The sequence below is a fragment of the Xenopus laevis genome, chromosome 6L (assembly GCF_017654675.1).
Source record: "Xenopus laevis strain J_2021 chromosome 6L, Xenopus_laevis_v10.1, whole genome shotgun sequence".
Classification (NCBI taxonomy): Eukaryota; Metazoa; Chordata; class Amphibia; order Anura; family Pipidae; genus Xenopus; species Xenopus laevis.
The window spans coordinates 143,048,529-143,060,674 of NC_054381.1; the positions used below are offsets into that span (position 1 = coordinate 143,048,529).

Consider the following 12,146-nt stretch of genomic DNA (forward strand, 5'->3'; position numbering starts at 1 on the left):
GACATCCCCATATCTTCTATTGTTAACAATCAGTACACCGACGACCCACTAAGCCTTGATTGAATTTGTATTACTCAGGGTAACATGCATCATTGAACAGCATTTATTTAGCATATTTAAAAACACAGTTTCAACCAAAACCATGCGCTACCATTGATGCAGGAGCTGCACTTCTGAGCAAGAGAACTTGTACCAAATACCTGCCTTTAGCAAGTATAGGGCAAGTAAAAGATGGCCGTGAAGATGTTATCAGATATTATCATTATAACTCAGTGTAACAGCTGCCGGGGTCAAAGCAGCAGTTATATTGTGCCATGGTGGAATTTATTTTGAGATTCTTAATTCATGTTAATTAAAGCTAAATAAAAGTGTTTCCAAAATTAACTTGTTGTAGTCAGATGACTATATTCATGGGATATAATCCCCCCCAAGTTTATCTAGCGTCAACCAAGGTAATACATTTATTGAGGTATAGACCATAACACACAATGGCACTAGAAACAAACAAATAACAAGTCAGGTCAATTTCACTAAAGCTCAAAGTCAAAGATAATATTCAGCGTTGAACTGGGGGAGGTGTGGGCCCACCAGGGCTGCCACATCAGGGGCCAGCACACCCACCCCCCGAGCTCCCAACCACCCCTCTGCCACCCACATGGCACCCACCACAAATCCCTGGTGTCCTGCTGACCCAGTCTGACCCTGGTAATATTTAACCAAACTACTCCCTCCCTACATTCTTCCTCTCTGCTCCATTTACCTGCCCCCAGTGTTTATTTCAACAGCCCCTTATTACTATCAAATCATTTTACCAACCAACCTTAAATGTATTTTTTTATTGTCTCTGCACATTTTCTACTATTCAGCACTCTTTGCTCTAAGCATCTTTCAACTCACCTTTCACTTCCATTCACCTTTTAACAGGTACCCCCCAAATATCCAACTATATATGAAACCTCATGCAAGTGCACTAAGGGGCCCAGTCACACTCCTTCCTTCTCCTTCATAAAGAACTGGCATTTTGGGCATGTGCTCTGCACCTCTTGTGCAAGGTGGGTGCAAGGCAGTCCTGTCCTTAAACCATTCCTGAGTGCAAGTTCCTGTGCTCATATGTGCTGGTGGTGGGGCAAGGTCGAAAGTGCCAAAAACATGGTTGCTTATGCTGGTTTCTGCACTTTATACCCTACCCCATTGTCTGTAAATGATGGCCATTTTTACTTCTCTTTACTGCCAATTAGAGTCATACGGGGAACCAATTTTTGAAACCCAGACCTACGACCAGCAATTTGCACCCCCGCATTTTTACCTGCTTGAATCTGCTACCAGACCAACAAATGCCTTATCCGCACCCCGATTTGGAACCCGCTGACCACCATTAAACAGGAAGTGCTGTTGCCGCAAACCAGAAGTGACATCAACAGAAATTGGCAGGGGCAGTAAAACAAGCTATGGATAAGACCCACAACCCGAAGAATGAACTGGAAACCCACAGACCCCCCAAACATGCATCAATACCCACACCTGAAACACCTACACACAACCCACAGATTACCGACGGGTACCTGACCCACTGTACCTGACCCACTATCTAATGAAGTCAAAAGCATTGCATAATCCTAAAGAGATTCTGTTCCACTCAATTTATTTAATAGTATTATGGTTAAAACCTCTTGTTTAGCAATTCTGTATACTGTTTTCCTTGTTTCCTACTGGCTGGGTGGAACAAATTCCCTCAACACAGCGCAGGCTTTACCCGAATAGCTCGTACTGTTACATATTCATTCAACTTATAATATAATGTGATTGGGCCCCCATAGGGATCAATAAATAAAATCGTAGATAAGGCTATTGAATTTCAGCTCCTCGTTTAGCGCCTTAGGTTGTAATGTGTCCAAAGTATAGATCCATTTGCTCTTAGTCTGAACCAATCTTAGATCTTAATCTCCTCCCCGCAAGGAGCCATAAATCCTTTCAATGCATAACAGAATGTGTCTGAGTGGCGTATCCAGGCTGCACCTTGAATGATCCTCAGAGTCAATGGTAGCATGTTACATCTATTAAAGTCTCTCTTTGCTATCGTAAACAAATTTTAAGACATCCTTAGCAATTCGACGGGACACTCAGATCACATTTCTACTTTTAAATAAAATCGTTGCTAATGTGCCTTAATGTTCCACATTTTCTTATTAGGAGTTTGCTATTTAGCAAAAGGAATCACAACATTTTGCTTCTTGTAAAAAAATTATAGAAAGGGTATGAAAGTAACAAGATTTCATGATCATTTTACTTTTTCCCATTCAAACCACCAACCAATTAGGTCAAGGGGTTCCCAAGCTATGGAGCAGTGGCAGGGGGCAGCCTTAATTTTTGCTTGGGGTCTGATTTAGGGAGAAGCTTTATTTGCTCTCCCAGATACACCCGAGCGTCCATCTTGAATTAGGGTGGCATTTGTTAAATTTATGGAGAACCTTTACTTGTGCCCTCTTGGAACCATGACTGGTGCTCCAATGTCCTCTTAAACCTCAAGCCTTTTCATAAACTAAATGTCTGACTGATTTAGGTTAAGTAATGAATTAACTAATATCTCATTAACTATTTATAGGGCAATAAGGACAGAAGAAGTTGGTCAACCTTTAATCCTTACATATAGAAAATTGTAGTTGTCCATAATGACTGAAGCCCATTAAAATTGTCCAATTGTTTCTGATGACATAAATAGAGTTGTGAATAACCAGATCAACCTACGTTCTGTAGAGGACATCATATGTTTTTGCAGCACTTTGTTGCTTGAACTAATATTATAAACTATTTTAAGGCTGAAATAAAAATGTATTAAGGAATATAAGAACAATTATAAAAATGATTGTTATGAAATGCCACCTAAGACATTATGGGGGTTTAGTAATATAATACACTAAGGGGCAGATTAATTAAGGTACGAATTCGAATTGGAAATAATCCAAACTCGATTTGAATTCGACATTTATCAAACCTTGACCCTTGGAACAATTTGATTTTGGCTATTGGCCACCTAAAACCTGCCGAGTTCATGTATAAGTCAATGGCAGAGGTCCAATGACCCTTTTAAAGATGTTAATAGCCTTACTGTCATTCGAGTTTTTTTTCAGAGAAAAAACAAATCGAGTTTTGTCAAATTTTATTCTAATTGGATTTGAGTCGGTAATATTCGTTCGAGTTTAAGACGTTCTAATTTTTTCTTAAATAACCTCCCATTCGAATTTTGAGTATAAAAAAAATCGCATGAATTCGAAATTCGACCTCTGATAAATGGGCCTCTCCGTGTGCCCGGGAGCAGTAACCCATAGCAACATCGGCAGGTAGAATTTACTGGTCACCCTATTAAAAGCAAACATCTTATTGGTTGCTATAGGTTACTGCTCCTGGGCAAACTTTTATTACATTTGGGGGTTTATGATGTATGTTTGTAATGCATGTTCATTTTCAATGCTTGTAACTGCTACTCTCTTTGATTTCCTATGCTAGTTTTGATTTCCTATGCTAGTTTTTCCTATATTACACTTATTTTTATTATTACTTTAGTCTGATACTGATTTATTAACCTTTGTAGCAATCACCAAATACAGAGAAATTGCATACTATGCAAAATTAATGGTTGTACAGGTCTAGGACCTGTTATCCAGAATGCTCGGGACCTGGGGTTTTCCGGATCTTTCCATAATTTGGATTGTGATGGGGGGGTATTTGCGGAAATTCGAATGTATCTCATTTTTTTGTTTAAACAAATTTGACCTAACTCCCATCCATGAATATAACTCATTTATCAAACAATCAGCTTGAAAAAGTTGGTGCAAGAAAAGTCTTGATAAAACTGTATGAAAATTCGGATCCTACGAATTTTTCGAGTTTGTCGCCCAAATCATTTGAGTCCAAAAACTCCGAATTTTTTAGATTATCCAGCGCAGAAACATTCTCATGGACTTCTACATCACCTCGACAGGTTTTAGCTGGAGTATTTTCAGATTCAGATTTTTAACAGCTTTGGGGTATAATAAATCTCTAAAAATTCAAGTTTTTATTTTTCTCCAATAATTTGAGTTTTCCCCTTTAAAAACTTGACCACAAAAAATCGAGCCCTAAGCTCATGAGCCCATGATTAAGCGCCTTAAGTGGGTGCGACATTTTTAACTTTGTATAAATAAAAAGATATTTTTTTAACTAATTTTCACGGATCCTGTGGATCCGTTTGAGTGCCGGTCGGCCCTGCTTCTTCTTCAAAACCACAGCCCTTTAGCAGTAAAGATCTGTGCCTCCAAAGATGCCCCAGTAGCTCCCCATCTTCTTTTCTGCTGATTCGCTGCACATGCTCTGTGCTGCTGTCACTTATTGAGCTTAGGGATCCACTCACAATATAAAGTACACATAGAATAGAAATGTCACAATATAAGGCTGATTAGTAATAAATACAGATAATTACTACATGGCAGCACAGAAACCAGTACAATTAGCATCAACATTTAATAATCAGCCCTGTAGCATCAGCTTATATTACAGACCAACCTCATTTTCTGCTGGATAATTAGTGACGACCCCTAAGCTTAGCTTCTCAACAGCTGCTCAGAGCCCACTGAGCATGTGAGTGTCACAGACACTTTCCAAGATGGTGACCCCCTGTGACAAGTTTGAAGTCCTGGATCATTGCTGCTATTGACAAGCTGAAACGTTAGGCTGGTGCATTAAGTTCACTATATAAAATACACATTCATTTTTAGGGTTTATTCCTCCTTTTAAGTCATTAATAGACCATCACAACATCACCCAGCAGTGCATTCCACAATTTCACTGCCCTCACTTTTGAAAGTTCTGTTGCTCAACTGGAATTGACTAAGAGCGTTATCATTAGAATATACTACACCTCTCCAATAGCATGGAATCCCTTATTTGGAAACCTGTTATCTAGAAACAGGTTTGGACTGGGGGGCCTGGAGCCCACCAGGGCTGCTGCATCAGGGCCCCCTGGGAGCACCGTATATGAACCTATTAGGTGTAAGGCTTAGCACTACTTATTTTTTATTCATTTTTCATGAAAAGTTAAAGGGATGGTTCACCTTTAAGTTAACCTTTACTATGTTATTGGAAGTTGAATTCTAAGCAACATTTCAATTGGTCTACATTATTTATTTTTTATAGTTTTTCTAATTATTTGCCTTCTTCTGAGCTTTCAAACGGGGGTCACTGTTCCCATCTTAAAAAACAAATGCTCTGTAAGGGTCAGGGCACACAGGCAGATTAGTCGCCCGATAAGATATCTCCTCTTTTTCGGGGCGACATCTCCCTGAACTGCCTCCCCTGCCTTCCCGCCGGCTAAAATGTAAATCGTGAGTGGGATGGAACTCGGAGCAATTTGTTTTCCTGACGAGGAAACTTCGGGCGACTTCGGAAAACGAATCGCTCCGAGTGCCATCCCGCCGGCAATTTACATTTTAGACGGCGGGAAGGCAGTTCAGGGAGATTAATCACCCCGAAGAAGAGGAGATTTGTTGCCGGGCATCTAATCTCTCTGAATCTGCCTGTGTGCCCTGACCCTTTCCAGCTTTCAAATGGGGGTCACCGACCCCATCTAAATTCAAATGCCCTGTAAGCGTCAGGGCACACGCTTAGATTCAGGGAGATTAGTTGCCAGGTGACAAATCTCCTCTTCTCCAGGGAGACTAATCTCCCCGAACTGCCTCCCGCCGGCTACAATGTAAATCACCGGCGGGTTGGCTTCGTTTTCCGAAGTCGCCCAAGTTGCTTCACAAGGAAACTTCGGGCGACTTCGTAAAATAAATCCATCCGAGTGCCATCCCGCCGTCGCCGGGCAACTAATCTCCCCGAATCTACCTGTGTGCCCTGACCCTAAGGCTACAAATGTATTGTTATTGCTACTTTTTTATTTCTCACCTTCCTATTTAGGCCTCTCCTTTTGATAACCCAGTCTCTTATTCAAATCAATGCATGGTTGCTAGGTTAATTTGGACCCTAGGTGGCTGAAATTCTAAACTGGAGAGCTGCTAAATAAAAAGCTAAATAACTGAAAAACCACAAATAATACAAAATGAGAATATCACTCTCTACATCATACTAAAAGTTAACTCAAAGGTGAACAACCCCTCAAAGTTGGCCGTTTTTTCGTGTCCTTTGTTAAAATTTGTTTAGATATTTGCCCTCAGCCAGTCGTCTGTTATAACGTAGGGAAATGAATATAAAATGATCTGTTGTGCAAGTGCTATAAATGTGTCCGTTTTGCTCCCCCACTGTCACAAAGCAACACAAGTGGCTATTAAGATGGGGGCTGAGAGAATGTTAGAGCTATAAAGTGTCCCTGGCTCAGGACTGACTCATGCCATTAACCTAATACTCGCTACATATGTTGGCAACATGCAGTCACTTCCCGGGACAAGACTGATATTTGCAGCGTGATGCAAACATCCCATAGCAACTGATTTTTCTGTTGTATTAAATGACCCCCACCTCTCTCAGCTACTGCCCACCTCTCTACTGGGCTTGGGACCAGCTGGATCTCACAGTCGCAGCTCAGGCACATGCCAGGCTGAATAGATGGCACATTTCTTTGCTTAAAGACAAGTCCATAAAATATTTTCAGTATTTGTGGAACAGATTAACCAATTGTTATACAGGTATAGGATCCATTATCCAGAAACCTGTTATCCAGAAAGCTCCGAATTACGGAAAGGCCGTCTCCCATAGACTCCATTTTATCCAAATAATCCAATTTTTTTTAAATGATTTCGTTTTTCTCTGTAATAATAAAACAGTAGCTTGTACTTGATCCCAACTAAGATATAATTAATCCTAATTGGAGGCAAAACCAGCCTATTGGGTCTATATAATGTTTTCATGATTTTCTAGTAAACTTAAAGGAACAGTTCAGTGTACAAATAAAAACTTGGTAAATGTAATGTATAAAGGCTGGAGTGACTGGAAGTCTAACATAATAGCCAGAACGCTACTTCCTGTTTTCAGCTCTCTAACTCTGAGTTAGTCAGCGACTTGAAGGGGGACGACATGGGACATAACTGTTCAGTGAGTTTGTAATTGATCCTCAGCATTCAGCTCAGATTCAAAAGCAACAGTTATGACCCATGTGCCCCCCCATTAGGTCTCTGATTGGTTACTGCCTGGTAACCAATTAGAGAAAACCAAGAGAGCTGAAAAGCTGGAAGTAGTGTTCTGGTTATTATGTTAGACATCCAGTTACTCCAGCCTTTATACATTACATTTTTGCCTAACTACCCAGTTTTTATTTTTATACTGAATAATTTCTTTAAGGTATGAAGATACAAATTACAGAAAGATCCATTATCTGGTCCCGAGCATTCTGGATAACAGGTCCCATACCTGTAACATATATCTGTATATGAACCAAAAGCAGGTTATGTACCAGGCACATCGAAAATGTAATACTTATATTAAATCCGATTTTATGGCCTATAGTAGTGTTGGGGATCAAATACCCTGCGTGCTGCACCAGTACCCATATTGCATATGTTAAATTAAATTAAATTAAATTTATTTTAAATTAATATAGAACTTGAAGCTTCGGAATTCCTGTGCAATCATTAACATGTACAAGAATGATCCCAATTAAGAGCTGATTGGTTGTTACTGGAAAATGCACAGGTACAATTTAGCTCTCAAGTTTCTGCAACCCCCTAGTTGCACACACCCTACGCTGCAACTCTTTCTATGGTTCTGTAACATTTCCAGGGTGGGTTTAGAGATCACAGGGTCCCAATCTCTGCTGGAAAGACTGGGACAATTTCCATCAGTGATTTAGGGGCCCATTCACCAAGCTCGGGTGAATGAATAGTGGGAAAAAAGCTTGAATTTCAAGTCGTTTTTTGTGCTCCTCAACTATCGAATTGGCGTAAATTCGCCTGAGTAGAACGATTCGAACAGATCGATCGCAAAAACGCTGCGACTATTCGCCCATTCGATAGTCGAAGTACTGTCTCTTTTAAAAATACTTCGACTGCCTACTTCGCCACCTAAAACCTACCGAATTGCTTTAAAAGCCTATGGGAAAGTCCCATAGGCTTGTTTTCCAAGTTTTTGATCGAATAAAAAGGCATTAGATCAAATGAAATCCTTTGAGCGAATACTCGATCGTGCGCCTATTCGCCTGGCGAATATTCGCCCATTCGACTATTCGGCAGCGCGTAAATTCACCCGAATTGCCTATTCGATTCTATTCCCCAGTCGAATTTCGAGGGATTTAACCCCTTGAAATTCAACCCTTGATACATCTGCCCCCTACTGTTGATCCTCCAGCTGTAGCTGAACTGTGTTTCCCAAAATGTAGTTGAGATTTGCAATTCAGCAGGATAGAATTAAAGGTGTTGTCCACCTTTACAAACTTTTAGTATGATGTAGAGAGTGATATTCTGAGACAATTTGCAACTGTTTTTCATTTTTTAGTATTTGCGGTTATTGAGTTATTGAGTGTTTTATTCAGCAGCTGTCCAGTTTGCCATTTCAGCAATCTGGTTGCTAGGGTACAAATTACCCCAGCAACCATGCGTATATGAATAAGAGTCTGGAATATGAATAGGAGAGGGTCTGAACAGAAAGATGAGTTATAAAAAATAGCAATAACAATACAGTTGTAGCCTTACAGAGCATTTGTTTTTTAGATGGGGTCATTTGAAAGCTGGAAAGAGAAGGCAAATGATTTCAAAACTGTAAAAAATGGCAATTAAGAAAATTGTAATGATGTAAAGTCATATTTTGTTTCCCCCTGTGATCATACTGGTGGGGAATGCCCCTCTCTGCCCCGAATGCTTTAGTTAGTTAATGAGAATTTCAGAGAGCTGCAGTTCAACAGCAACATGGATCCCATTTGCGTAAGGGCGTTCCGCGGCTGCCTTTCAGCTCCCTGCAATTGCTCCACAGTTTCAGCAATCTGGTTGCTAGTGTCCAAATTACACTAGCAACCATGCATTTATAGGAATAAGAGGCCTCAATATGAATGAGAAAAGGCCTGAATAGAAAGACGAGTAATTAAAAATAGCAATAACAATACAGTTGTAGCCTTACAGAGCATTTGTTTTTTTTAGATGGGGGTCAGTGACCCCTATTTGAAAGCTGTAAAGAGAAAGGAAAAGAAAGCAAATTATTTCAAAACTATAAAAAATGCCAATTAAGACAATTGCTTAGAACTGGCCATTCTATAAGATAGTAAAAGTGAACATAAAGCAGTAAATAGAAGTACCCTATCACATAATGGAGAGTCATGTTTTGTTTCCTCCTGTGATCACACTGGTGGGCAATGCCCCTTTCTGCCCCAAATGCTTTAGTTAATGAAAATTTCAGAGAGACAGTGTCAGACTGGCCCACATGAATATCAAGAAAACTCCCGGTGGGCCCAGGTGTCAGTGGCCTCTTGCTTCTAAACCAGGGGTGTCCAAACTGCGGCCCAGGATGGATATGAATGCGGCCCAGCTTGAAATACTCGGTTCCCGAGTATAATAATAATAAGTGTATTTACTGTAATATCCAGGTGTCCCATATTCCAGTGTATAGCTCCAACTGGTTATCAACTGGTATTGCAGTTCTTTTATGTGTATTTTCTTTACTTTTACAAATCAAAAGTGTTTGTGTATCTCATGTGTGGCCCCAGACAATTTTTCTTTTTCCAATGTGGCCCAGGGAAGCCAAAAGTTTGGACACCCCTGTTCTAAACATTTGGCCTGTTTCATGGTCATTCCCTATTTCTTTAAGGGTAGGACTACACGGACGTTTTCGACGAGATCTGACGCACTGCGAAAAACGGAAATAAGGTAAGAGATAGAACTGTCGGATGAAGTTGCAGCGTTGATCCGTCATGACGCGACTGTCAGCTGCGACCTCATCCAACATTTCTATCTCTTACCTTATTTCCGTCGCATGCGGTTTGTCGCAGTGCGTCAGATCTCGGCGAAAACGTCATTGTAGTCCTACCCTAAGAGACTTATTAATGGAAGATTAGAGTATAGTATGTAGAGATAAAAGACTAGGAGAATAAAGAGGCTGAGTGAGGAATAATAGTTTAAGAAAGTGGGCCCACAGTCTAAAGGTGGCCATACACGGGCCGATAAAAGCTGCCGACAGACTGAGTCGGCAGCTTATTGGCCCGTGTATGGGGTCGGGCAGATCTCGATCGTATGGGACTAAAAATCCCGTCGGATCGCGGCTGCATCTGTTCGTTGATGCCGTCCCGCGATCCGACCGCCCATTACCATTCGTTAGGATCCGATCGTTGGGCCCTAGGGCCCACGATCGGATCAGCCCGATATTGCCCACCGAAGGTGGGCATATCGCTCCACTCGTTTGGCGATCTCTCCGTGTATGGCCACCTTAAAGGAGAAGGAAACCCAGTGGGCGCAAAAACCCTGCCCTGTGTTGCTTCCCCTCCCTCCTCCCCCCTGGCCTACCCCTCCCGCTGGGCAAATGCCCCTAACTTGTTACTTACCCTTCTGCGCAGGTCCAGTCTACGGAGTTCACCGACGCCATCTTCTTCCAAGCGATCTTCTTACTGCTTTGACCGGCGCATGCGCAGTAGGAGCATTTCGCCGGTACGGATCTACTGCACATGCGCCAAAAGTCACGGAAAACTTCGTGACTTTTGGCGCATGCGCAGTAGATCCGTACCGGCGAAATGCTCCTACTGCGCATGCGCCAAAACGCCGTTCAAAGCAGGAAGAAGATTGCGTGGAAGAAGATGTCGTCGGTGAACTCTGTAGACTGGACCTGCGCAGAAGGGTAAGTAACAAGTTAGGGGCATTTGCCCAGCGGGACAGGTAAGCCGGGGGGGGGAGAGAGGGGGGCAACACAGGGGAGGGTTTTTGTGCACACTGGGTTTCCTTCTCCTTTAAAGGAGAAGGAAACCCCCAGGGCGCTAAACCCCTCCCCCCCTCCCCTGTGCTGCCCCCCCTCCCTCCTCCCCCCTGGCCTACCTGTCCCCCTGGGCAAATGCCCCTAACTTTTTACTCACCCCTCTGCGCAGGTCCTGTCCACGGAGTACGCAGTCGCCATCTTCTCCCACGCGCGTCTTCTTCCTGCTCTGATCGGCGTTTTCTGGCGCATGCGCAGTAGGAACAGGTACCGGTACGGCTCTACTGCGCATGCGCCGAATGTCACGAAGTGAAATCGGAAAACTTCGTGACATTCGGCGCATGCGCAGTAGAGCCGTACCGGTACCTGTTCCTACTGCGCATGCGCCAGAAAACGCCGATCAGAGCAGGAAGAAGACGCGCGTGGGAGAAGATGGCGACTGCGTACTCCGTGGACAGGACCTGCGCAGAGGGGTGAGTAAAAAGTTAGGGGCATTTGCCCAGGGGGACAGGTAGGCCAGGGGGGAGGAGGGAGGGGGGGCAGCACAGGGGAGGGGGGGAGGGGTTTAGCGCCCTGGGGGTTTCCTTCTCCTTTAAGGTTTTCTGGTGGGCCCCTGACATCCCAGTCGGACACTGCAGAGAGGTGCAGTTCAACAGCAACTAATCGGACATCTTGTATTGGAATAAAACAACAGATCCCATTAGACCGAGACACGGCTGCCTGTCAGCTCCCTGCACTTGTCCCACAGCCGGGGAATAGAGAGAGCGCAAACATAGCGCCAATGTGTCCCCAGCCAGGGAAGGCTCCGGCGCTACTTGCACTTGCCAAAGGGACAGTTCGCTAAAGACTTTCCCCTCCCAGCTCGTTCCTTATCTCCCTCCCAACTGCCAAAGTGCCCGTCGCTCCTCCTCCCTCCTCCCCCTCCAGCACAATCAGTCAGTGCGAGTGGATGGAGCAGTCACGGCGACAGAGCGGCAGCAGCAGCAGCATCAGCCCGTGTTACTCCCCATCTCCTCCTCCCGCGCTCTCCCCTCCTCGCCTTGCGCTCCGCTACTTCCCATTCACTTCTCTCTCTCGCACTCGTCCCAATCGTTTCATCCGACTCCCAATCGCACGCCATCGGCCGGCTTCTTCTATGAGAGCGACCAATTGATCTGTCAGCCGGTTCCCTTGGAGCAAGTTGCGCAGCCATGTCCCGGAGGAAGCAGAGCAAACCCCGGCAAATCAAACGTAAGTCCCGTGCACACTGGGTCTGTCCCTTTATTATCAGCCTTATTTAACTCTTATTTTAT

At 43.3% G+C, this 12,146-nt stretch overlaps 1 protein-coding gene across 1 annotated transcript in view; it reads left to right on the forward strand.

Annotated features, from left to right (window-relative positions):
- Nucleotides 1–11,808: 11,808 nt before the first annotated feature.
- Nucleotides 11,809–12,146, forward strand: part of zfpm2.L (zinc finger protein, FOG family member 2 L homeolog) — a 265,106-nt gene continuing 264,768 nt past the window's right edge. The window contains exon 1 of the mRNA XM_018268205.2: nt 11,809–12,084. Coding sequence (XP_018123694.1) covers nt 12,045–12,084 — 40 coding nt within the window. The 5' untranslated portion in view covers nt 11,809–12,044. The remainder of the gene's footprint in view (nt 12,085–12,146) is intronic.